Genomic DNA, 26,279 nt, shown 5'->3' with positions numbered 1-26,279 from the left:
GAGGAAGGAGGATGGGGAAGAGAGACGCCACATGAGGAAGGGGGATGGGGAGGAGAGATCCCACAGGAGGAAGGAGGATGGGGAAGAGAGATCCCATGAGGAGGAAGGGGGATGGGGAAGAGAGATCCCACAGGAGGAAGGGAGATGGGGAAGAGAAATTCCAAAGGAGGAAAGGGGATGGAGAAGAGAGAACCCACAGGAGGAAGGGATCCCACAGGAAGAAGGGGACGGGGAAGGGAGATCCCACAGGAGGAAGGGGGATGGGGAAGGGTGATCCCACAGGAGGAAGGGATCCCACAGGAAGAAGGGGACGGGGAAGGGAGATCCCACAGCAGGATGAGGCATGGGGAAAAGAGATCCCACAGGAGGAAGCGGATATCGAGAGAGATTAAACAGGATGAAGGGGGAAGAGGTTGAGAGATCAGCCAGGAGGAGGAGGGATGGGGAAGAGAGTTCCCACAGGAGGATGTGGGACGTAAGAGAAATCTCACAGGACAATGGTGCATGCCAAAGAGAGATCCGACAGGAAGAAGTCGATGGGGGAGAGAGATCCCACAGGAGGAAAGGGTATGGGGAAGAGAAATCCATAGACGGAAGGGGGATGGGGAAGAGAGATCTCACAGGAAGCGGGGAGGGGGGAAGACATCCCACAGGAGGATGAGGAAAGAGTAATAGAGAGCCCACAGGAGGAATGGGGATGGGGACAAGATTCCAAAGACTGGAAGGGGGATTGGGATGAGAGGTCCCACAGGAGGATTCCAAGGGTAAATGATAATCCTACAAGACGAGAAGATGCAGAAATTTTTTGTACGTGTATGTTGGGTCTGAACAGAGACCCAGAGGAGATGCGCCCTCGTTCTTTGCGTATCTGGAAGTGAGCAAAGTCACACACGGGGAAGAGCAGTGGGAGGACAATCTCACAATGGTATTTCTTTCCTTCTCACTGGGACAGTCTGCTGATGGTTTCTTGTCCCTCACTGGGAAGGGGGTGTGAATCTCTGACCCACCTGCTGCAGTCAGTGTCGGTCTGGGTGTCAGTAACAGTGAGAAGGAACATTGTCAATGGACGTGTCACAGACAGCGAGAAACACGGCCATTCCTGTGATTTACTACCATTAAACCAATGGCTGTTGTTCACTGACCTGATGAAGTCTCCAAAATCCCTTCACAAGGAACCACAGAACCCTCCCGTCCTTGGGGAATTACTGACCGATCCCCTGGGCATTTGTCACAATTCTTCACAATCTGATTTACTACAGTTTTACACAAATTCCTTTACATTGAAACAACGCAATGAGACAGTTTCACATTTCAGAGTGAGACATAAACCAAGTTACCTCAACTCCTGGCACTTGTGCAGCCTGGGTCCCAGCCGCTGGATTCCTTCACACTGAATGTGGCATTTCTCCAGGTCGAGGTGTTTTATTGTATCACAGAATCCGATGACATGAGATAGGACTGCACAGTCAATCGGGGTCAGTGTCATTCCACTGAATGAAACTCTTTCCACAGATCCCAGTGCGGCCTGAGCCAGCCCACGATTCTGAGACTCAAACAGGTAGTGCAATGTGTTCAGGAGGCTCCTTTTACCTGCTTCACTCCATGTGTTTCCACTCTGGCGTTCAACTTCCTCCTTCACCCAGTCAATCACCCGGCAGGTTGTTTGATGAGGAAATGGACTCAGAAACTCCTCCAGGCCCCGAGCTGTCATTGGGGAGGAGAGACCAGCAACAAAACGGAGAAATACCTCAAATCGCCCATCTGTCGTGCTGTGGACTTCAGTGAGGAATTTCAGGATATCCCTGGGATGTGGATTCAGGAATTGTGCGACTGCAGCTACAAACTCTTGGATGGTGAGGTGTGGGAATGTGTACACCACGCTCCGGGCAGAATATTCTCTGTCCAAAAGCTCCATCAGGAACCCAGACAGGAACTGGGAAGACTGCACATTGTACTTGATCAAATCTCCATCTGTAAACACAATCTTCTTCTCGGACACTCCTCTGAAGGCCATCTGACCAACCCTGAGTAACACATCACGGGGGTTCTCAATCTCACGGCCGTGGTTTTTCAGGATGTTGTAAATATAGTAGGAGTACAGTTGGGTGATGGTCTTGGGAACTCGCTGCGGGTCCCTGACACTTTGTGTGAAGAAGGGGCCCAGTGCCAGAGCGAGGATCCAGCAGTAGGAGGGATTGTAGCTCATGGTGTACAGGATCTCGTTCTCCTTCATGTATTTGAAAACAGCTTCTGCCACCGTCTGATCTTCAAAATGCTTGATGAAATATTCCTTCCGTTCTTCACAATGAAATCCCAGGATTTCAGCCCGGATACTGATCTCTGCCTTTTCCAATAAATGTAACGCAGTGGGGCGGGTGGTCACCAGCACTGAACACCCTGGGAGCAGCTTGTGCTGGATTAAACTGTACACGATATCAGACACCTTACACATGAATTCGGGATCTGTGCATGTGGACTGAGTTTCTGTGTCTTTCCGACTGTCAGCAAAATCAATTGTGTCATTGAATTCATCCAAACCATCGAATATAAACAGCAGTCCCTCTGGGTTCTTCCAGACCTCTCTCAGGATATTCCCAAAGTAAGGATGCTGATCCAGAATCAGTTCCTTCAGATTTATTCTGCGGTTAATGGTGTTTAAATCACGGAATTTGAAACTGAAGACAAACTGGAACTGTTGGTATATTTTCCCCGTGGCCCAGTCATAATCAATCTTTTGTACCATTGTTGTTTTCCCGATCCCCGCGACTCCGGCCACTGCTGCCGATCTCCCAGATTTGGATTTACTTCGCGAGAAGCTGCTCTGGAACAACTGATCAGTCCGGATTTTCTTCAGCTCTCCACGGAGATGTTTCTCTCTCCACTCCTCGTGGTCTCTGCCTCTTGCCAGCAGCTCATGTTCCACCAGTTTCCGATCTCGAACAGTAGAAATGACCGTGAGCTCAGCGTATCGATCAACCAGCTGGAAAACCTTCACCTTCTCCCTCATCAGGATCGTGTTCACTCTCAGTGTTTCAGTTTGTGCCCGCAGAGTCTCCTTGTGTTTCTGTTGAACATCTTCCATGGGAACAGACAGTGGACAAACTGTTAGATGCCTCACCGCTGAACTCAGTGTTTAAGCACACAAGAGTTAGCTCAAAGCTATTGAATTAATTGGATTTGTCAATGGATGTTCGTACAGTAAAGTAAATTCAATTAACAGACTGCTGACTGGACAGAGAGGCCTGGTCTAGGTAAACACCAGATCATCACATTTCCACATTAACTGTGCTGTGAAGGTGAGTATTTCCCTGGTAGTTTACTGACCCCCAACTGTCCTGTACTGGAAAACATCTCACTACTGTGACAGCTGTCATTCTACCTGTGGAAGAAACTTTTCATCCCCATTGTTGCTGTGCCGTATGGATATAGAGAAGAGGGAGGTGGGCATTCTGTCAAAGGAATAGGTCGGGGAATCACAGCTACCCCTCCTCTCTCACCATCACTGAATCAAAATACAAAGAAACAGTGTGCAGGATCCTGCCAGGGGAGTGTGCGGTCTGACAGTGTGTCATGACCCTGTCAGCGGTTTTTTGGGCCTCACAATGTGTCAGGACCCTGTCAAGTGTGTGTGGGGTCTCACAGTGTGTCAGGACCCTCTTAGGGGTGCGTGGGGTCTCACAGTGTGTTAGGACCCTGTCAGGGGAGTGTGGTGCCTGACCGTGTATCAGGACCCTGTAAGGGGTGTGTGGTGTCTCGCAGTGTGTCAGGACACTGTCAAGGGTGTGTGGGGTCTCGCAGTGTGTCAGGAGCCTGTCAGAGGTGTGTGGGGTCTCACAGTGTATCAGGACCCTGTCGGGGATGTGTGGAGACACACAGAGTGACCGGACACTCAGGGGTGTGTGGTGTCTCGCAGTGTGTCAGGACACTGTCAAGGGTGTGTGGGTTCTCACAGTGTGTCTGGACCCTGTGAGGGGGTGTTTAGGTCTCACAGTGTGTCAGGACCCTGTCAGGGGTGTGTGGGATCTCGCAGTGTATCAGGACCCTGTCAGGGGTGTGTTATGTCGCACAGTGTATCAGGACCCTTTCAGGGGTGTGTGGGGTCTCACAGTGTATCAGGAGCCTGTCAGGGTTGTGTGGGGTCTCACAGTGTGTCAGGACCCTGCCCGGGTTGTGTGGGTACTCACAGTGTGACCGGACACAGGCAGGGGTGTGTGGGGTCTCACAGTGTCTGCGGACCCTGTCAAGGGTGTGTGGGTTCTCACAGTGTATCAGGACCCTGTCAAGGATGTGTAGTGTATCAATGTGTGTCGGGACACTGTTAGGGATGTGTGGGGTGTCACACTATGTCAGGACCCTGTCAGGGGTGTGTGGTGTCTCGCAGTGTGTCAGGACCCTGTCAGGGTTTTGTCGGGTCTGACAGCGTATCGGGACCATGCTGGGGAGTGTGGGATCTCATAGTGTGTCAGGACCTTCTTAGGGGTATGTGGGGTATCAGGGTATCAGGTCCCTGTCAGGGGAGTGTGGTGCCTGACAGTGTATCAGGACCCTATCAGGGGTGCGTGGTGTCTCGCAGAGTGTCCGGACACTGTCAGGGCGGTGTGGGGTCTGACAGTGTGTCAGCACCCTGTAAAGGGTGTTTGTGGGGTCCCACAGCGTGTCGGGACCCTGTAAGGTGTGTGTGGGATTCACAGTGTATCAGAACTCTGTCAGGAGTGTGTGGGGTCTCACAGTGTGTCAGGACCCTGTCAAGGGTGAGTGAGGTCTCAAAGTGTGAACGCACCCTGTCAGAGTTTTGAGGGAACTCACAACGTGTCGGGACAATATCAGGGGTGTGTGGGAGCGCACAGTGTGTCAGGATCCAGTCAGGGTAGTGTGGCGTCTGTTAAGGGTTAGTTGGGTCTCACAGTGTGTCGTGAACCTGCAGCGGGTGTGTGGGGTCTCACAGTGTGTCAGGACCCTGTCAGGGGTGTGTGGGGTCTCACAGTGTGTCAGGATCCTGTCAGGGGTGTGTGGTGTCTCACAGTGTGTCAGGACCCTGTCAGGGATGTGTAGGGTCTCACAGTGTGTCCGGACCCTGACCGGGTTGTGTGCGGTCTCACTGTGTGTCGGGACCCTGTCAGGTGCGTGTGGGGTATCACAGTGCGTCAGGACCCTGTCAGGGATGTGTGGGGTCTCACAGTGTGTCCGGACCCTGACCGGGTTGTGTGCGGTCTCACTGTGTGTCGGGACCCTGTCAGGTGCGTGTGGGGTATCACAGTGTGTCAGGACCCTGTCAGGGGTGTGTGGGGTCTCACAGTGTGTCCGGACCCTGACCGGGGTGTGTGCGGTTTCACTGTGTGTCAGGACACTGTCAGGAATGTGTGGTGTCTCACAGTGTGTGTGGAACCTTTCAGGGGTGTGTGTTGTCTGACAATGTGTCAGGAACTAGATTTGGCTATGTGGTGTCTGAATCTGTGTCAGTACCCTGATAGAGGTGTGTGGTTTCTCACAGTGTATGGGGGTCCCTGTCTGGGATGGGTCGGGACTCACAGAGTGTCAAGATCCTGCCAGGGGTGTGTGGGGTCTCACAGTGTGCAGGATCCTGCCAGGGGGAGTGTGCGTTCTGACAGTGTGTCATGACCCTGTCAAGGGTGTGTAGTGTCAAACGGATTCAGGACCCTGTCAGGGGTGTGTGGGATTTTGCAGTGTGTCAGGACACTCTCAGGGCGTGTGAGGTTTCACAGTGTGTCAGGACCCTGCCAATCGTGTGTGGGTCTGACAGTGTGTGAAGACGCTGTCAGTGGTGTCTGGTCTCTCACAATGTGTCAACACCATGTCAGGGGTGTGGGGTCTCACTGTGTGTCAGGACCCTGTCAGGGGTGTTTGGCTTCTCACAGTGTGTCAGGATCCTGTCAGGGGTGTGTGCGGTCTCCCAGTGTGTCCGGACCCTGTTAGGGGTGTTTGGCTTCTCACAGTGTGTCAGAACCTTTCAGGGGTGTGTGAGGTCTCCCAGTGTGTCCGGACCCTGTTAGGGGTGTGTAGGGTCTCACAGTGTGTCCGGACCCTGTCAGGGGTGTGCGGGGTCTCACAGTGTGTCAGGACCCTGTCAGGTGCGTGTGGGGTATCACAGTGTGTCACGACACTGTCAGGGGTGCGTGGGGTCTCACAATGTGTGTGGAACCTTTCAGGGGTGTGTGTTGTCTGACAATGTGTCATGAACTAGATTTGGTTATGTGGTGTCTGAATGTGTGTCAGTACCCTGATAGAGATGTGTGGTTTCTCACAGTGTGTGGGTTCCCTGTCTGGGATGGGTCGGGACTCACAGTGTGTCAAGATCATGCCAGGTGTGTGTGGGGTCTCACAGTGTGACAGGACCCTGTCAGGGGAGGGTGGTGTCTCACAGTGTGACAGGACCCTGTCAGGGGTGTATGGGATCTCACAGTGTTTCAGGACAGTTTCAAGGAAGTGTAGTGTATCAATGGGTGTCGGGACCCTGTCAGTGATGTGTGGGGTGTCACACTATGTCAGGACCCTGTCAGGGATGTGTGGGGACTCACAGTGTGTCATGACCCTGTCAAGGGCGTGTAGTATATCAATGGGTGTCTGTACCCTGTCAAGTGTGTGTGGGGTCTCACAGTGTATCAGGACCCTGTCAGGGGTGTGTGGGGTCTCACAGTGTATCATTGACCCTGGCATGGGTGTGTGGGGTCTCACAGAGTATCAGGACCCTGTCAGGGGTGTGTGGAGTCTCACAGTGTGTCACGACCCTGTCAAGGGTGTGTAGGTTCTCACAGTGTGTCTGGACCTTGTGAGGGGGTTTTAGGTCTCACAGTGTATCAGGTCCCTGTCAAGGGTGTGCGGGATCTTGCAGAGTATCAGGACCCTGTCAGGGGTGTGTGTGGTCTCACAGTGTGTCAGGACCCTGTCAGGGGTGTGCGGGGTCTCACAGTGTATCAGGACCCTGTCAGGGGTGTGTTGGGTCTCACAGTGTATCAGGACCCTTTCAGGGGTGTGTGGGCTCTCACAGTGTATCAGGACACTGTCAGGGTTGTGTGGGGTCTCACAGTGTGTGAGGACCTTGCCCGGGTTGTGTGGGTACTCACAGTGTGACCGGACAAAGGCAGGGGTGTGTGGGGTCTCACAGTATCTCCGGACCCTGTCAAGGGTGTGTGGGTTCTCACAGTGTATCAGGACCCTGTCAAGGATGTGTGGGGTCTAACAGTGTGCCAGGTCCATGACAGGGGTGTGTGGTGTCTCACAGTGTATCAGGACCCTGTCAGAGATGTGTGATGTCTCACAGTGTGTCAGGACCCTGTCAGAAATGTGTGGAGTCTCACAGTGTGTTATGACCCTGTCAAGGGTGTGTGGTGTATCAATGGGTGTCAGGACACTCTTAAGGGTGTGTGGGTTCTCACCGTGTGTCAGGACCCTGTGAGGGGGGTTTTAGGTCTCACAGTATATTAGGACCCCGTCAAGGGTGTGTTGGATCTTGCAGTGTATCAGGACCCTGTCAGGGGTGTGTGGGGTCTCACAGTCTGTCAGGACCCTGTCAGGGGTTTGTGGGGTCTCACACTGTATCAGGACCCTGTCAGGGGTGTGCTGGGTCGCACAGTGTCTCGGGACCCTGTCAGGGGTGTCTGGGGTCTCACCGTGTGTCAGGAGCCTGTCAGAGGTGTGTGGGGTCTCAACAGTGTATCAGCAGCCTGTCAGGGTTGTGTGGGGTCTCACAGTGTGTCAGGGCCCAGCCAGGGTTGTGTGGGTACTCACAGTGTGTCCGGACACTGGCAGGGGTGTGTGGGGTCTCACAGTGTCTCCGGACCCTGTCAAGGGTGTGTGGGTTCTCACAGTGTATCAGGACCCTGTCAAGGATGTGTAGTGTATCAATGTGTGTCGGGACCCTGTCAGGGATGTGTGGGGTTCACGGTACGTCAGAACCTTGTCAGGGATGTGACACAGTGTGTCATGACCCTGTCAAGGGCGTGTAGTATATCAATCGGTGTCAGTACCCTATCACGTGTGAGTGGGGTCTCACAGTGTGTCTGGACCCAGTCAGGGGTGTGTGGGGGCTCACAGTGTATCAGGACCCTGTCAGGGGTGTGTGGGGACTCACAGTGTGTCGGTTCCCTGACAGGGGTTTGTGGTGACTCACAGTGTATCATGACACTGTCAGGGGTGTGTTTGGTCTCACAGTGTATCAGGAACCTGTCAGGTGTGTGTGGGGTCCCACAGTGTATCAGGACCCTGTCTGGGGTGTGTGAGGTCAGACAGTGTGTCAGGACCCTGTCAGAAATGTGTGGAGTCTCACAGTGTGTCATGAACCTGTCAAGGGTGTGTGGTGTATCAAAGGGTGTCAGGACGCTGTCAAGGGTGTGTGGGCTCTCACAGTGTGTCAGGAACCTGTGAGGGGGGTTTTAGGTCTCACAGTGTATCAGGACCCCGTCAAGGGTGTGTGGGGTCTCACAGTGTGACAGGACCCTGTCAGGGGTTTGTGGGGTCTCGCAGTGTATTAGGACCCTGTCAGGGGTGAGTGGGGTCTCACAGAGTGTGAGGACCCTGTCAGGGGTATGTGGGGTCTCACAGTGTATAAGGACACTCTCAGGGGTGTTTTGGGTCGCACAGTGTATCAGGACCCTGTCAGGGGTGTGTGGTGTCTCACAGAGTGTCAGGAGCCTGTCAGAGGTGTGTGGGGTCTCACAGTGTATCCGGAGCCTGTCAGGGGTGTGTGGGTTCTCACAGTGTGTCAGGACCCTGTCAGAAATGTGTGGAGTCTCACAGTGTGTCATGACCCTGTCAAGGGTGTGTGGTGTATCAATGGGTGTCAGGACACTGTGAGGGTGGTTTTAGGTCTCACAGTGTATCAGGACCCTGTCAGGGGTGTGTGGGGTCTCGCAGAGTGTCAGGACCCTGTCAGGGGTGTGTGGGGTCTCACAGTGTATCAGGACCCTGCCAGGGTTGTATGGGTACTCACCGTGTTTCCGGACACTGGCAGGGGTGTGTGGGGTCTCACAGTGTCTCCGGACCCTGTCAGGGGTGTTTGAGTCTCTCAGTGTATCAGGACCCTGTCAGGTGTGTGTGGGGTCTCACAGTGTGGTAGGTCCCTGACAGGGGTGTGTGGTGACTCACTGTGTATCAGGAACCTGTCAGGGGTGTGTTTGGTCTCACAGTGTATCAGGACCCTGTCAGGTGGGTGTGGGGTCTCACAGTGTGTCAGGACCCAGTGTATCAGGACCCTGGCAGGGGTCTGTGAGGTCTCATAGTGTATCTGGAGCCTGTCACGGGTGTGTGGAATCTCACAGTGTGTCATGACCCTGTCAAGGGAGTGTGGTGTATCAATTGGTGTCAGGACACTGTCAAGGGTGTGTGGGTTCTCACAGTGTGTCAGGACCCTGTGAGGGGGGTTTTAGGTCTTACAGTGTATCAGGACCCTGTGAAGGGTGTGTGCGATCTTGCAGTGTATCAGGACCCTGTCAGTGGTGTGTGGGGTCTCACAATGTGTCAGGACCCTATCAGGGGTTTGTGGGGTGTCACAGTGTATCAGGACCCTGTCAGGGTTGTGTTGGGTGGCACAGTGTGTCAGGACCCTGCCAGGGTATGTGGGTACTCACCGTGTTTCCCGACACTGGCAGGGGTGTGTGGGGTCTCACAGTGTCTACTGACCCTGTCAATGATGTGTAGTGTATCAATGTGTGTCAGGACCTTGTCAGGGATGTGTGGGGTCTCACAGTGTATCAGGACCCTGTCAAGTGTGTGTGGGGTCTCACGGTGTGTCAGGACCTTGTCAGGGATGTGTGGGGTCTCACAGTGTATCAGGGCCCTGTCAAGTGTGTGTGGGGTCTCACAGTGTGTCAGGACCCTGTCAAGATTGTGTGGGGTCTCACAGTGTGTCAGGTCCCTGACAGGGGTGTGTGGTGTCTCACAGGGTATCAGGACCCTGGCAGGGCTGTGTGGGGTCTCACAGTGTATCAGGAGCCTTTCAGGGGTGTGTGAGTTCTCACGGTGGTTCAGGACCCTGTCAAGTGTGTGTGGGGTCTAACAGTGTATCAGGACCGTGTCAGGTGTGTGTTGGGTCTCACAGAGTATCAGGACCCTGTCAGGGGTGTGTGGTGTCTCACAGTGTGTCTGCACCCTGTCAGGGGTGTGTGGGTTCTGACAATATGTCAGGAACTATATTTGGCTATGTGGGGTCTCAATGAGTGTCAGTACCTGATGGAGGTGTGTGGTTTCTCACAGTGTATGGGGACCCCGTCTGGGATGGGTCGGGATTCACAGAGTGTCAAGATCCTGCCAGGGGTGTGTGGGGTCTGACAGTGTGCAGGATCCTGCCAGGGGAGTGTGCGGTCTGACAGTGTATCCGCACCCTGTCAGGTGTGTGTGGGGTCTCACAGTGTGGTAGGTCCCTGACAGGGGTGTGTGGTTACTCACTGTGTATCAGGAACCTGTCAGGGGTGTGTTTGGTGCCAGTGTATCAGGACCCTGTCAGGTGGGTGTGGGGTCTCACAGTGTGTCAGGACCCAGTGTATCAGGACCCTGGCAGGGGTCTGTGGGGTCTCATAGTGTATCTGGAGCCTGTCACGGGTGTGTGGTGTCTCCCAGTGTATCCGCACCCTGCCAGGGGAGTGTGCGGTCTGACAGTGTGTCATGACCCTGTCAAGGGTGTGTAGTGTATCAAATCAATGGGTGCCAGGACACTGTCAAGGGTGTGTGGGATCTTGCAGTGTGCCAGGACCCTGTCAGGGGTGTTTTAGGTCTCACAGTGTATCAGGACCCTGTCGGGGATGTATGGAGACACACAGAGTGTCAGGGCCCCGACAACGTGTTCGTGGGGTCACACTGTGCGTCCGGTCCCTGTGAATGGTGTGTGCTGTCTCACAGTGTTTCCGGAAGCTGTCAGGGGTGTTTGGGGTCTCACAGTGTATCCGGACCCTGTCAGGGGCGTGTGGGGTCTCACAATGTGTCATGACACTGTCAAGGATGTGTAGTGTATCAATGGGGGTCAGGACCCTGTCAAGGGTGTGTTGGGTCTCACAGTGTGTCAGGACGCTGTCAGTCGTGTGTGGGGTCTCACAGTGTGTCCGGACCCTGACCGGGGTGTGTGCGGTCTAACTGTGTGTCAGTACCCTGTCAGGGATGTGTGGTGCCTCACAGTGTGTGTGGACCCTTTCAGGGGTGTGTGTTGTCTGAGAATGTGTCAGGAACTAGATTTGGCTTTGTGGTGTCTCAATGTGTGTCAGTACCCTGATAGAAGTGTGTGGTTTCTCACAGTGTATGGGGTCCCTGTCTGGGATGGGTCGGGACTCACAGTGTGTCAAGATCCTGCCAGATATGTCTGGGTCTCACAGTGTGCAGGATCATGCCAGTGGAGTGTGATATCTGACAGTGTGTCATGATCCTGTCAAGGGTGTGCTGTATATCAAATCAAAGGATGGCTGGACCCTATCAACGGTGTGTGGGATCCTGCAGAGTATCAGGACCCTGTCAGGGGTGTGTGGGTCTCACAGTGTATCAGGAGCCTGTCAGGGTTGTGTGGGGTCTCACAGTGTGTCAGGACCCTGCCAGGGTTGTGTGGGTACTCACCGTGTTTCCGGACACTGGCAGGGGTGTGTGGGGTCTCACAGTGTCTCCGGTCCCTGTCATGGCTGTTTGGGTCTCACAGTGTATCAGGACCCTGTCAGGTGTGTCTGGGGTCTCACAGTGTGGCGGGACCCTGTCAGGGGTGTGTGCGGTCTCACAGTGTGTGTGGAACCTTTCCGGAGTGTGTGTTGTCTGAGAATGTGTCAGGAACTAGATTTGGCTATGTGGTGTCTCAATGTGTGTCAGTACCCTGGTAGAGGTGTGTGTTTTCTCCCAGTGTATGGGGACCCTTTCTGGGATGGGTCGGGACTCACAGTGTGTCAAGATCCTGACAGATGTGTGTGGGGTCTCACAGTGTGTCAGGACCCTGTCAGGTATGTGAGGGGTCTCTATTCAATGTATTCAGCTGTGATAGGGAGCGTAGGAAAACATTTATCTTGGACATATTTAATTTCGAGGATGTGACAGTGGTAGAAATGATGTTGTTCAATAAACAGGGGGTGTATCTGTTTCATATTCAGAAATGAGTGTGGGAATTTCACTGTCAGCTGTGTTCCCTCTGTAAACTGGATGAAGGACAATGAGGAGCAAGCTTGTCGCGATTTATTGAACCCGTGTTCAGGGACACTGAGGGATTTCATTGACCGGGTGTGGACTGGAGCAACGTTAACAGAGGTCTCAGAGACGAGATTAGTTTGTAATCTGCATGATTGGTTTATCTCTGGTACCAAATTTAAATTATCATCTTTGGGATTTGTTCCTGTAATTGAGAGAGACTGAGCCGGGGTTTTGGCCGAGATTCCCTATATTTATGTTAAGAGCTTCGAATAATCAGACAAAACATGGGCTGATGCAATATCAATATGTTTTGTGATATTTGTCTTTCCTACGCTCTCTCCTCTGTTAAATGTGCAGTTGAGTGACACAATTCAGTCTCCGATGATGATGTCTTACAATCTCTGAGCCTATGCACTGCCCCGGGCTCCATTTTCACAGACATGATGGGCTTATGGATGTAGTGAGCTTCCCATCCAGACGGTCACAATTTAACTAATTGCAATATTATTTATATATATTTTTCAGTCCTCTGCACCTTCCTTGCCGCGATCCCACAACTCTCGGTTTCTCTGTCCTAATTCCCATCTCTCACCCTTCCACAGTGTCCCTCACACAACACCAGCAGACAGGAATCTCAGCTTCTGTGGACTGAGCTGAGGAATATGTCCCCAGTCTCATCCTCTCTAACACTGTAGCAGTGTTTGCACTAGGGAGTGCAGATATGAACACAGTGGGTCCATTTGCTGCTCTGTGGTTGAACAGACCAGTTGGGATGTTACCTGCTTTTCTAATTAAAGTGATGCTATTATTACTATTCTGTGACTGGAACTTCCGTGGATGCCCAACTCTAAGAAAAGATAATCTGCAGGAACTGGGAGAGTTTAGAAAATGGTTCAGGATGAAGCTGTTAAGGAAGGGGCAGCGGTTGGCAAGAGAAGGTTTTGACTTTTTGGTGTGAAGAAATATAAGTTTTTTTTCCATTCTCCATAACCCCCCTTCTCCACTCAGACTCCGGTGGGGTTCTGTAGTTGCAGACCCCAGAGTGGTGTGACCACTTTCCTCAATCTCGCCAAATCTCTGCCTCTTCCCTCAAAATGTCCTTTGAAAACTCTCCCTCTAGCAAACACGTTTCCCTGTGCCAGCATTTACCTGGTCAGATCCTGTTGGCTCAACAACTGAACCGCCCAAAGCAAATTACAACTGTTGGTGGAAACAGAGGTCAAGTTTCAACTTAATGAAATTTGCTTCAGCAACATCTGGGCCACTGCGTACCATTCCGAACGGAACTACCGGAGGGATGTTGAGGCTTTAGAGACGGAGCAGAAGAGATTTACCGGGATGCTGCCTGGTTTAGAGGGCAAGTCCTATCATGAGAGGCTGGATAAAATTAGATTTTCCCTGGATCATCGGAGGCTGAGAAGAGCTCTGACACAGGTTTACAAGATTACAAGAGGCATAGATAGAGTGGACTGAGATAATCGGTTTCCCACGGTTGAAATGTCTATTACCAGAGGGAACATATTGAAGGTGAGAGGGTGTAGAATGAAGGGGGATGTGAAGGACAGCTTATTTTTTAAATCAGACAATCGTGGCTGCCTGGAACACACTGCCTGGTAAGGTGATCGAGGCAAATTATTAGAAGCTTTTAAAGGACCTTTGGACAGGCACATGGATGTAAGGATGATGGAGGCATGTGGACATGGTGAAGGAAGGAGAGATTAGTCTTCACGATTGTTTGATTTATTTCTTAGCTGTTTCAGCACAATATTATTTGCCTAATGGCCTGTTCCTGTGTTATACTCTTCAATGTTCAATGCACATTCACTTACCTTTTAGCTCACTGAGAACCTTTAGTAAAAGTTGAGCGGAAATTGGTCGATGGGAAGGATCACAACCTGTTTAAATATCAACAAATTGAGGGAAATCATTTTTGTAACATTTTAAAGTGTGCTGTATTCAATCCAAATTTAAATTAATCTCTGATATTATCTCACCATATATCTGTAATTCCTTCAGTATTCTGTCCAGCTTTGGGACACCAATCCGCATTTTCAAAAAGGTTTCCCACATCACCCTCCGGGCGCGGGAGCCTTTCTCCATCACCAGGCTCAGGAGGAGTTTAGAACTGTCCGCCCGCTCTCCCTTATCAGCGAGATCGGAGATTTTCTGTGAAGAGTAACGGTGAACATATTGGGGACTGACAGGTTCACACAGAGAGTGAGAAGTAAATGATGTGCTCTGTAACGGGTTCACACTGAGCAGTCACCCGGACGGGTGCTGATCCTGTCTGGACATGGACTGTACATTCTGAGTGCAGAGCACACGGAGGGACATTCACCGTGAATCTGTTCCACCAGTCAATGAGATCCTGGCTGGTCTGTGACCGCTTCATTGACGTGGCTCCAAATCCATAAATATTTCCTCACCGGATTTGACCGTGTAAAACAAAAATCATAAAATAATGATCACAGATGAAGGAAGAAGTCAGGAGGGTTTTTGTATCAGCGTGAACAGTCTCTGAGAAGTTGCAGAAAAGATTATATGATTCATCTCCTCAGTCCGCCAGTGTCCAACATGACAGCGGATTACCGGCTGACATCTCATGCACCTCATGACATTCATTTGCCTTTTCCAGTGGAGATTTATTCAGTGATTACACATTACAACATGGCAGTATTCCCCGATCCACACTGTTTGCAGTTACAGATTGTCACAGAATGATCTCCACCCAGAACAGAACACACTCGAGCTACTGTGGCATCCAGTCGTAATGCCCCGGTTCTCACTGAATCCTGCCGTCACACTGTACACTCTTCCCGGAATAAAAATTCCTACCGTATTTCCATTTAAGCTTGTTTATTGCAACATCTTAGTACTGTTGCCTACTCCCCTCGCTCTGAACATTGAGCCACCAGCAGGGGTATTTACAACTTTTCAACCGTCGCTTGAGATTCACATTTTTAAGAATTATTTATATTTATTTCTGATTTGTTTTTATGCTCTATTATCCGATGAGTGAGAGTCCCGACACCCATCAGTCCTGTGACGTGTGAAAATTCAAACCCATTCTCCCTCCCACTCACCCGAAGTTCCTCTCCGCTGAACTGATTCTCGGCCGTTAACGCCAGGCTCACTCCGTGCACCCCTCCTTCCATCGCCTGCTCCAGCCTGTCCCGGTAGAATTCCGTCAGTTGCAGCAGCTGGAAATCGTCCCAGCTTGCCAGGATCTCGGTGATCACTGAGCTCGGACCTGTGAAGGAAAATTAGGAGCATTAAAGAAATTTCAACACCATATGGATAGTAATTTCTCTCTGGAACCTAAAGATCAGAACAAAACACAGTCCGGGGGAGGGGGGAGGGGGGACACGTGATGACGTAGGATCGAGACGCGGGAAACCAGCTCTCCCGTGAAAAATCAGTAAATTAATGTTTAAGTGAAGAAAAGTTAGTAAATACTTTCTAAAAGTTACTTATAAAATACTCCGGATTGTTTCAAACTTTGTCTCATAAACAGAAGATGAAGAAAACTATTACCGTGATGACAACGCAAGTTGGAACAGAATCAAGGCCCGCTGCTGCCAGAGAACCGCGGGCTCAGAACCATTTTACCTGCGGTGATGCGGAACAGGAAACTGCGGCAACATCGACCATTTCCAAAGAAAAAGACCAACAAGAACTGCGCAAACGCGAGCAACTTGAACTACAGATCCCAGATACAATTGAAACCGGAAGTGAAAGTGAATCTGCGGCAAATTCAGATTCTCTGGATAAATCAGACGGAGATGGAGGTAAAAGTTTTTCTGGAAATATAGAAAAAACTTTGATGCAAATAATGCGTAAATTAGAAAAAATAAACGCATTAAAAGAAATCAAAAAAAGATAAATATGGAGATTATGTTTGATAAAATGATAACAATACAGGAAAATGGAAAGAGAATTAAAGACTTGGAAGCCACAACCGAAGACGTGGTTGAAAGAATGAATAAAACGGAAGATAATATCTCTGCCTGGACATCAGAAAGAAAACAATTGTTGGAAAAAGTGGATAAGCTAGAAAATTTTAGTAGACGAAACAATATTAAGATTGTTGGACTTAAAGAAGATATAGAAGGAGAAGATCCAATTTTTTTTTTCAAAAATGGACCCCTGAAAACTTGGAAATGGAAGAAACTCTAAATGAAATTGAAAGGACTCATAGAGACTTAAGATCAAGAGCTCAAGCTGATCAAAATCCGCAATCAAATTTGATAAAATGCTTAAGATACCAAGATAAAGAAAAGATCCTGAAGGCTGCCCACTGTGCCAGAAAGAGTAAAGGGACATTGATGATAGAAGGGAAAGCAGTTCTTTTCTATCCTGATATAAGTTATAACCTTTTGAAGAGAAAAAAGGAATTTAACCCAGTTATTTTTTGTTTCTTCTTAAGTATATACTTTATTATGTCGCTGGGGAGCTGGAGGAGGTTTGGATCGATTGCTACGGGATTCACGTGTGTAATCATGGCGATTGCCATGACCCGTACAACAGATAGGGGTAATGTTGTGTTCTTTTTTCACAACATTAGTTGGGGGGCATTTTGTTTTTTTCTTTATATTCTATTTTTCTCCTATCTTTTTTTGCCTGGATGTTTGGTGGGGACACACATAGCAACATGGAGAATTTTAAAAAGATTCCCCAAGGTACCACGAAAGTTGAAAGATTAGGTATTATTATAGATTGGAGTAACCCAATTAAAAATAATGACTAATTTACTATATTTTTAATGTTTTAATGTTAATGGGCTTAATGGACCGGTGAAAAGAAAAATAATCTTAACACACATTAAAAAATGAAAATATATATAGCTTTTTTACAAGAAGCACACTTAATAGAGAAAGAACATCAGAAATTATAAAGAGATTGGGTTGGAAATGTTATTGCAGCATCATCTAACTCAAAGGCGAGAGGAGTTGCAATTTTGGTTAATAAAAAATTACCAATTAAAATACAAAATGTATTAATTGATTTGACGAGGAGATATGTAATTATACATTTCCAAGTTTTTTCAGAAATATGGATTCTTATGAATATTTATGCACCAAATGAAAATGATGTAAAATTTATACAAGGTCTTGTCTTCTGGAGTAACTCGCTATTTTACAGTGCATCACAATCTGTCAGAGGAGCAGGAGCAGACGGTAACTGTACGCCTTCCACGTATGACTGCTTCCTCCAGAGATGTCATCTCTCTTTTTCTCTCTCTAATCTCCCTGCTCAGTTTTCACAAATATTTTGTGAATTGCCTGTATTGCATTAAACTCAGACGCAGAATCCGCAGAGTATTTATAAATTTAAATAATTCGCCAACATACCCGTGTCCTTTCCCGTTGTTGACGTCACTGGAGCTCCTCCACTGCTCGAACCTTGATGCATTTTGGGGACAGGTGTGATCAATTTTTACTGTTCTGTAACAAAACAAAACAACAACAGGAGGGTCAGACATTAATTAAAGGAGAATACTGTTTTGTTTTTAAACGGAGGCAAACACTTCCAAACATCTTGGGCCGATCCACTGAAGCCTTGACATGGCCGGATCCACCTGCACCCATCCACCCACAGTCACACAATGTCCATTTCCGCTCTCCATGGATTGTGCACTGGACCAGGATTCTCCAGGGTATCTACTCTCTGCATTGCAGGCAATTCCCTTTTTGGAACCAATCTTGTGTCCCGGACCAGGACTGTTGCTTCTACGGAAAGGCAAGGCAGATTGAGCAGACAGCGCCCATTGCTTTGGTCCTCCTACCACTGGTGGCGCTGTGGTGAGTAATGGACAAGTGTTACAGCAGTGTGAGCTCAAACATTTCTGCTGATGATGAGACGATGCTGACGATTCCTCTCGTCACTGGATTATACAGATTTCTCAGTCACTCCTGATTCTCACCGTCTCCTTTCAGTTTAACATCGCCTGGCATTGACACCTACAGCAATATAAGATTTGAGTCTACAGAGAGACACTCTGACATACTGAACAATGCAATATCACCTATAGCATCGTAACATCTTGTCCTGAACCACTATAGTTTTTTTTTTCCGGCAGGACTTTTAAGGCCATTATTAGCACCAAAACTCGGTTAATATTTCTTTGAGCATATCACCTGGCTATTCTCAGATAGTTAGTTAAACACCTTGGTAAACACAATGTCAACATGCCATACATCCAGAACAACAAGTTGGGAAAAATCATTAAAATAAGTAAAATAAGATGCTGGAGTTATTCAACAAGACAGAGAGTATGTTAATATTTCAGGTGGAAGACCCTGTATCAGAGCTGAGCCTGTGTGTAGGAGCCATGTATCTGTTCTCTATCAGCATTGCATCCTGCGTTGTGTATTTATGATGTTTTTATGGTAACTAGTTGCATCAGTAGGGGTGTAGTACACGCAAAGGAAGTCAGTTATATATTTGTGCTTTGTTCCATGCAGTACACAGCCCTAATGCCCTTCCGTCAGACAACATTGGTGGCGTGAGGAGGGGAGACTTGCAGCTTGGGCTACTGCCGGTCTTCCATAAGAAAAAAACCTTGCCCAGGCTTGCGCCCTGGTAACTTTCCAAGGTGCAAATCCATGTCTATCGAGACTAACGGGGGCCTACTACACTACCCAGCTGGGGACTGACGGATGTCATATATTTTGTTATTATCCACTCAGATACGCTGAACTTAAACTTGGGTTCAGATCAGTTTCATCGCTTCAAGGTTGTATGTTTACTGATTGCTAATAAAGGATCGAATACTTATCACTGACATTTATAACAATCATTATTGGAATTGAGGGCACGTCATGTAAGTAGAACAAACCTGTGGGGGGGGGGGTCGCCAGCAATGGCAAATTAGCTTGATTACATTTCACCGCTACATTCTTAACAGATGTGTCTCAACCTGCCGATCATTTGAATATTCTGAGGTACTGAGTATTTTGCTTCAGTTTGCACCAGTGAAAAGGACCTTGGCAATTGTGGGGATGACTTACAGCAGACTGAAACACATGAGTGTATGGACTTTAAGAACGAGCATGCACTGGATCCTTTGAGAGGTTTTAAGTTAGATAAGTCGCCAGGACTGAACGAGATATACCCTTGCTACTGTATGAATCGAGGGAGGAGATTGCTAATCCCCTGACGATGATCTTCACATCATTAATGAGGTGGGGAGAAGTACCAGAGGATTGGAAGTTTGCAAATGTTGTTCCCTTGTTTAAGACAAGGAGTAGATAACTCAGGAAATTTTAGACCAGTAAGCATTTGGAGAGACATAATCTGATTAGGGATAATCAGCACAGTTTTGTCGAAGGCAGGTCACACCTTATGAACCTGATTGAATTCTTTGAGGATGTAACAAAACACATTGATGAAGGTAGAGCAGTGGAAGTACTGTCTATGCATTTCAGTAAGAGGTTAGCTAAGATTCCCCATGGAAAGCTCATTTAGAAAATAATGAGGGATGGGATCCAAGGAGACCTTGCTTTGTGGATCCAGAATTGGCATGCCGACAGAAGGCAAAGGGCGATTGTAGATATTTTGTATTCTGCATGGATGATGATGACCGATAGTGTTCCGTTTGGTCTGTTCTGGGACCCCTTCCCTTTGTGATTTTTATAACTGAACCGGATGAGGAAGTTGAAGGATGAGTTAGTAAGTTTGCTGAAGACACAAAAGTTGGGACTGTTATGGATCGTCTGCAGGGTTGTCAGATGTTACAGTGCAACATCGATAGGATGCAGAACTGGGCAGAGAAGTGGCAGATGGAGTTCAATACTGATAAGCGTGAAGCGGTTCATTTCGGACAAATTTCACGATAATATAATATTAATGGTAATTCTCTTGTCAGTCTGGAGGATCAGTGAGTTCTTGGGGCTAGTGTCGATAGAACACTCAAAGCTGCTGCTCACGTTGACAGTGTTGATAAGAAAGCATATGGTGTGTTGACATTTATCAGCCACAGAATTGAGTTCAAGAGCGTGAGGTAATATAAGACCTTGATTAGGCCTCTCTTGGGAGTACTGTGTTCAGTTCTGGTCACCTCACTGCAGGAAACAACATGGCTGCTATAGAAGGAGCACAGAGGAGATTTACAAGGACTTGCTTTGGATCCGGAATAATAATTATTTTGTTCTCCTTTACGCTTGTAAACAATCTTGAATCTTGAACCCTGGGGATAATACCACGACCAACCGCATTATCTATGCTCCCACTTGATTTCATAAACTCCTACAATGTCACCCTCATTCTCCTCTGGAATAAAGATCCAGTTCGGCCAACCTCTTCCTCTGACTCAGCCCTCTAGTCCAGGTATATGTTCAGCAATCTCGCTTGCACCCTATCCAACTTGATAGTATCTTTCCTACCGCAGGGTCAACACAACTGTACAGAGTACTCTGTGTAGCCACATCTACAATATAATGCCTATAATCCAGAACTCAATGCCCTAACTGCTCAAGGCCAGCATGATTAAATCCTTCTTCTCTACTCTCTACACTTGCCCGTCCACTTACAGTGACTGTACTCTTGTACTCCCAGGTCGCTCTGTTCCACAACACTTGGTGCCCTCCCATTCACTACACAAGTCCCACTTAGTTTGACTGTCCAAAATGCACCATCGCTCACTTGTCCAAGTTGAAAACCATTTGGCATTGTTCAGGCCATCTCCATAACTGACCAAGATGTCTTTGAAATTCATTGTTACCTGTTGCCTGATAAGCCAGTCTCCCGGATTCAGTCTCCCTGTATGCACAAGACTGTGTCGCCACCCACAGCTCTAATCTGCTAATTAAGTTTGTCGACGACACCGCATAGATTGGTCTCCTCTCGAACAATAACGAGGTGGCCTACAGGAAAGAGGTCATCTCCCTGACACAGTGGTGGCAAAGTAACAACCTTTGTCTCAATGTCGCAAAAACAAAGGAGCTGGTTGTGGACTACAGGAGGAATGGAGACGGGCTAACGCCTATTGACATCAGTGGATCTGGGTTTGAGAGGGTGAACAGCTTTAAGTTCCTCGGCATCCACATAACCGAGGATCTCACGTGGTCTGTTCACACCAGATGTGCAGTGAAAAGGGCACAAAAACACGTCTGTCACCTCAGAAGGTTGAGCAAGTTTGGTATTGGCCCCCAAATCCTAAGAACTTTCTACAGGGGCATAACTGAGAGCATCCTGACTGGCTGCATCACTACCTGGTATGGGAACTTTACTTCCTTCAATTGCAGGACTCTGCAGACAGTGGAGCGGACAGCCCGGCGTATCTGTAGTTGTGATCTTCCCATGACTCAGGACATTTACAAGGACAGGTGTGTAAAAAGGGCCCGAAGGATCACTGGGGACCAAAGTCACCCCAACCACAATCTATTTGAGCTGTTACCATCCGGGTAACGGGACCGCAGCATGAAAGCCAACAACAACTGGCTCCGGAACAGCTTCTTCCACCAAGCCATCAGACTAGTGAACTCACGCTCAATTGAGTGTACACTATATTTTATGGACTGTTCAATATATTATAAGTTATTATAAGTTACTTTCATTGCACATTGCACATTTAGACCGAGACGTAACGTAAAGGTTTTTATTCCACATGTATGTGAAGGATTTAAGAAATCAATTTAATTTAATTCAATTCAAACTTGCTCACCGTGCCATGTACATTCATATACAAATCAATGGCATGAATTAATTACAGAGGTCTCGACACTGACACACACATCCCACCCTTCACAGGGCTCCATTCGCTAAAACCATCTTCAATCATCTCCCTCTGCTTCTTGTTCTCGATCCCGGTGTGAATCCACCTCGCCAGCTCCCCGTGAATCCCACGTGACCGAACCTTCCCGATCAGCTGACATGTGGGATCTTGTTACAGACTTTACCAAAGTTGAGCAACATTATTGCCCAACTATCTAGTTAACTCTTAAATAATCTCCAAAATACTTGACAGATATGATGTCCTAGTGGGCAGTTTAGACTGTGATCTTCAGATAGCCAATGTCCAACATCCCGGGATTTCAGCTTCACTGCAGACTGAGGAAATTCCGATCCCAGCTGTCGAATTACCAACCTGGACTGAAGCCCGTATACTGCCAGTTCCATATCCTCAGAGTCACCAGCCCAATATCATCACCCATACAAAGACGCTTTGGTGCCGGCAATTTGCCGTGGAGTTCCTGCCATTTCCGATTCACAGACAAAGGTGGAATTGGAACCGAATGACCCTCTGCCGGGGCCGGTGCTCAGGCTGGTACCCCGGTCTGTATAGCGGATGCGGATACACTTCAGCCGGACCCCAGCAGCTAAACCGAGTACATTTGATCATAATCTTCCTGCTGTGTGGGATCTTGCCCAGCAGCGCTGGTTGTCATGTTTCCTGCAGTGTAGCGGGAACAAAATGTAAAATTATAAAGTAGAAAATGCTGGCAGCTCAGTACATCAGACTCCGTCTCTGAAAGGACAAATGGTGGAAGACCCAGTTCCAGAACGGAGACTGTCCAAGATTCTGCCGATCTGCTGAGCGTCTCCAGTATTTTCTCCTCCTTACTTTAAATTTCCTGCAACTGCAGTATTTTCTCCCTCTTCATTTTAATGCACAGATAGTAATTGATTGCCACCCTGAACTGTAAATGCCAGCCCACCCCAAACAATTTGTTAGTTCTGACTTCATTCTGACCCTGGTGTAGGACATCCCATATAGTCAATGCTCACAGCACCCTTTCCTCCCTCTGTTACATTTGCTCCCGAGGCCACTGTCTCTATGCTGAGAGGCAGTGACCACAGAGCGATAAAAAGTGCAGCATTTGCTGCAGCTCTGACGGGCCGTTACCCTGGAAACAGAGGAAACGGCTCACCGAAAATAACCGAAATAGGAAATAACAAAATCAACAACAGATACTATGAGTTCCCATCATGACAAACATTAACACTGCAGCCACTTTGTAACGGTGAAACTAAAATTGAAATGGCTGTTTTTTTTCCCTGCCACGTGCTGTGTTCGACTAAACCTCTGTTGTTTATTTATTTATATATAAAATAATAAACAACAACCCTGGAAAAGATGCAGAGGAAAACTTCACAATGAAAACGAAGTTTGAAAGAGAGATTGCTGAAATTTATCATTGCAGCAATGGGATATAAAATGATGGTTGATATATATCATTGAGGTGTTGGTATACAGTCTGTGCAGAGGATGAACAAGATGCTTCAAATATATCATTGATGTGGTGGGATACAGACTGAAAAGAGGTTGAACAGGATGGTTGACATATATCACTGAGGTGGTGGTATGCAGACAGGACAGAGGTTGAACAAGATGGTTGATATATATCATTGAGGTGGTGGGATGCAGACCAGACAGAGGTTGTAAAATATGGTTGATAGAGATCATTGAGGTGGTGCGATACAGGCTGGACATAGGTTGAACAAGATGGTTGATATATATCACTGAGGTGGTGGGATGCAGACCGGACAGAGGTTGTCAAAGATTGTAGATATATATCATTGAGGTAGTGGGATACAGACTGGACAGAGGTTGAACAAGATGGTTGATATATATCATTGAGGTGGTGGGATACAGACGGGACAGAGGTTGTAAAAGATGGTTGATAGAGATCATTGAGGTGGTGGGATACAGACATGACAGAGGTTGAACAGGATGTTTGATATATATCATTGAGTTGGTGGGATACAGACTGGACAGAGATTGAACGAGATGGTTGATGTATATCATTGAGGTGGTGGGAGGCAGACCGGACAGAGGTTGTAAAAGTTTGTTGATAGAGATCATTGAGGTGGTGGGATACAGGCTGGACAGAGGTTGATCCAGATGGTTGATGTATATCATTGAGGTGGTGGGATGCAGACCGGACAGAGGTTGTAAAAGTTTGTTGATAGAGATCATTGAGGTGGTGGGATACAGGCTGGACAGAGGTTGATCCAGATGGTTGATGTATATCATTGAGGTGGTGGGATGCAGACCGGACAGAGGTTGTAAAAGTTTGTTGATAGAGATCATTGAGGTGGTGCGATACAGGCTGGACAGAGGTTGAACCAGACGGGCAGGGGATGGGCAGATGGATCCGGATGGGAGAATGGGATGAAGGGCGAACTCTGATGGTCCTGCCGCAATACACAAATCTTGAATTAATTGTACGCACTGGTACATAACATAATTCCAATATAACAAAGCCAGTACAAACAATAAAAACTTTGGTATATGCTCTTTTCTACTGTACGCACTTTTTCAATGTTCCGCAGGAAGTATCCCATCCCGATACTTCACATCTTCATCCGGCTACTGCCCTTCCTTTAACTGAATGAAATAGGGGAGAACTGTGGACACAGCTGAGCAGAAACCAACCTCCCCTCCATGGACTCTGTATATTTTTCCCACTGACTCAGTAAAGCGGCCAACATAATGAAAGCTCCCCACAACCCTGAACATCCTCACTTCTCACCCTCCCATCGGGGCGAAGATAAAATAACACAAAACCCTGCCACCGGGCTCAAGGACGGTGTCCATTCTGCTGTTAGAAGCGAACAGCGTGACGAGTGGACTCCTGACCTCACAGTCAATATCGATGTGACCTTGCACCACATATCTACCTGCACTGCGCTTCCTCTGTAACCAGAATGATTTGTTTTACCTCAATGTACTGCTGCAATGTATTGATTTGTATGGAGAATACAGGAGACACGATGTTCACTCTACCTTTGTACATGGAAAACAAATTAAAGATTCCCCATTTCAATCGTGTGGAAATATTCGACAGCCTGGGTTGCTCCATTGGAAATTCCGGAGGGAGTGTGCACAATTCAGAGAAACTCAGACAAATGAACAAGACTTAATTCTCGCATTAATATCGGGAACACTGTCAGCATTTCGGCAACTCGTAGCAATGGAAAGAAGATGGAAATAAACTTCCCAGTCCCCCGAGAGGACGTGAGAGATCTGGACCTCACTGTCCTGCCTGAACGGGGAAAGATGGAACTACTCATACACGTGGAGGAGTCTCCCGAGGGCGCGATTACTCTGTTCATCCCTGGAGTCTGCAAGAACACAACGGGCCGAACGGCCGCTTTCAGTGTGCAGGAAATATTTAAAACAATTATCGACACCAGGCGTCGATCCAGGTGAAGTTTGGATCCGATGATGGAGGTAAAGTTCACCAGGTACATCTTAATGGATGGGTTCAGTCTCGGCATCACCACCTCATCCCGCTCCTGGGACCAGAACACCAGGGGCTGAGCGGCGGCTCATCTCAGGCGGTTCGGTGTGAAGGTCCCATAACCCGGACCGACCACGACAGGTTGTGTCCAGGAAGCGGGACGAAGCCGCCAGTTCGAGGAAGTTAACGGGACTCTGCCCAACATGAGGTTCCCTTCCCCCGGGATCGGCTAAAATACACACCGATGGGAAATTGTCGGTCGCGTTCACCCCTAGTGACCGGCCTCAATACGGACCGATGAGAACTTGATCAATTTGTCCCGCAGACAGTGATCGGTCCACCGGCTCCCCGCCGACGATCCGCTTCAACAGAGAACGGAACGAAAACCACCGCCCATCCGGAGACTGTGAGAGTGGGGGCGGGGCCTCGGAAGCGAAAAGCGCAGATGCTGCAGATCTGCGTTTGAAATGGGAGCGATAGGTGGATCAAGCGATGGGTGGAGGGTCTCCCGTCCGAACCGCTGACTCCGCTCCTCGCCCCCTCACACTGTCCGACCGACGTGCCGCATTTTACACATTATTTCATATTTAGCCGAGCTACATTGTTAATTTTTCCCTCTGTATCTTCCCCGTCCCCATGGCTCCACCTCCCGGTTCTCAGAGTGACGGGTCCAATTCCCATCCCGGTCAGATCCACAATTCCCACCCGAAGAGGAAATGTGCACGATTCATTGAAACGACTTCTACGTTTCTAAACACTAATTTCTATTTACGTTCCTCCTGAGCCTCACTGCACAGAAACACTGAAATGTCAAGTAAGAAACAGCAGGCGGTGGCCATTCAGCCCCTCAAACCATCAACAAGATGGCGACTGCTCTCCCATCTCAGCCACTTGTTTCTCCACGATCCTCATTTCCTCGATCCCTGCGGTCTCCACACATCTGCCGGCCTCTGATTTATGTGAAGACCATCACTGAGACTACAC

At 48.6% G+C, this 26,279-nt stretch overlaps 1 protein-coding gene across 1 annotated transcript in view; it reads right to left on the bottom strand.

Moving 5' to 3' along the window:
• Nucleotides 1-1,337: 1,337 nt before the first annotated feature.
• Nucleotides 1,338-26,279, bottom strand: part of LOC132388613 (NACHT, LRR and PYD domains-containing protein 3-like) — a gene marked incomplete at its 3' end in the record, with an annotated part of 35,635 nt that continues 10,693 nt past the window's right edge. The window contains exons 2-6 of the mRNA XM_059960989.1: nucleotides 17,460-17,552; nucleotides 15,192-15,358; nucleotides 14,103-14,274; nucleotides 13,938-14,003; nucleotides 1,338-3,075 (exon numbers count right to left, since the gene is read on the bottom strand). Of these exons, the coding sequence (XP_059816972.1) occupies nucleotides 1,338-3,075; nucleotides 13,938-14,003; nucleotides 14,103-14,274; nucleotides 15,192-15,358; nucleotides 17,460-17,520 (2,204 nt within the window). The remainder of the gene's footprint in view (nucleotides 3,076-13,937; nucleotides 14,004-14,102; nucleotides 14,275-15,191; nucleotides 15,359-17,459; nucleotides 17,553-26,279) is intronic.

The sequence above is a fragment of the Hypanus sabinus genome, unplaced genomic scaffold, assembly GCF_030144855.1.
Source record: "Hypanus sabinus isolate sHypSab1 unplaced genomic scaffold, sHypSab1.hap1 scaffold_366, whole genome shotgun sequence".
Classification (NCBI taxonomy): domain Eukaryota; kingdom Metazoa; phylum Chordata; class Chondrichthyes; order Myliobatiformes; family Dasyatidae; genus Hypanus; species Hypanus sabinus.
This window is presented reverse-complemented; position numbering and strand designations above follow the sequence as displayed.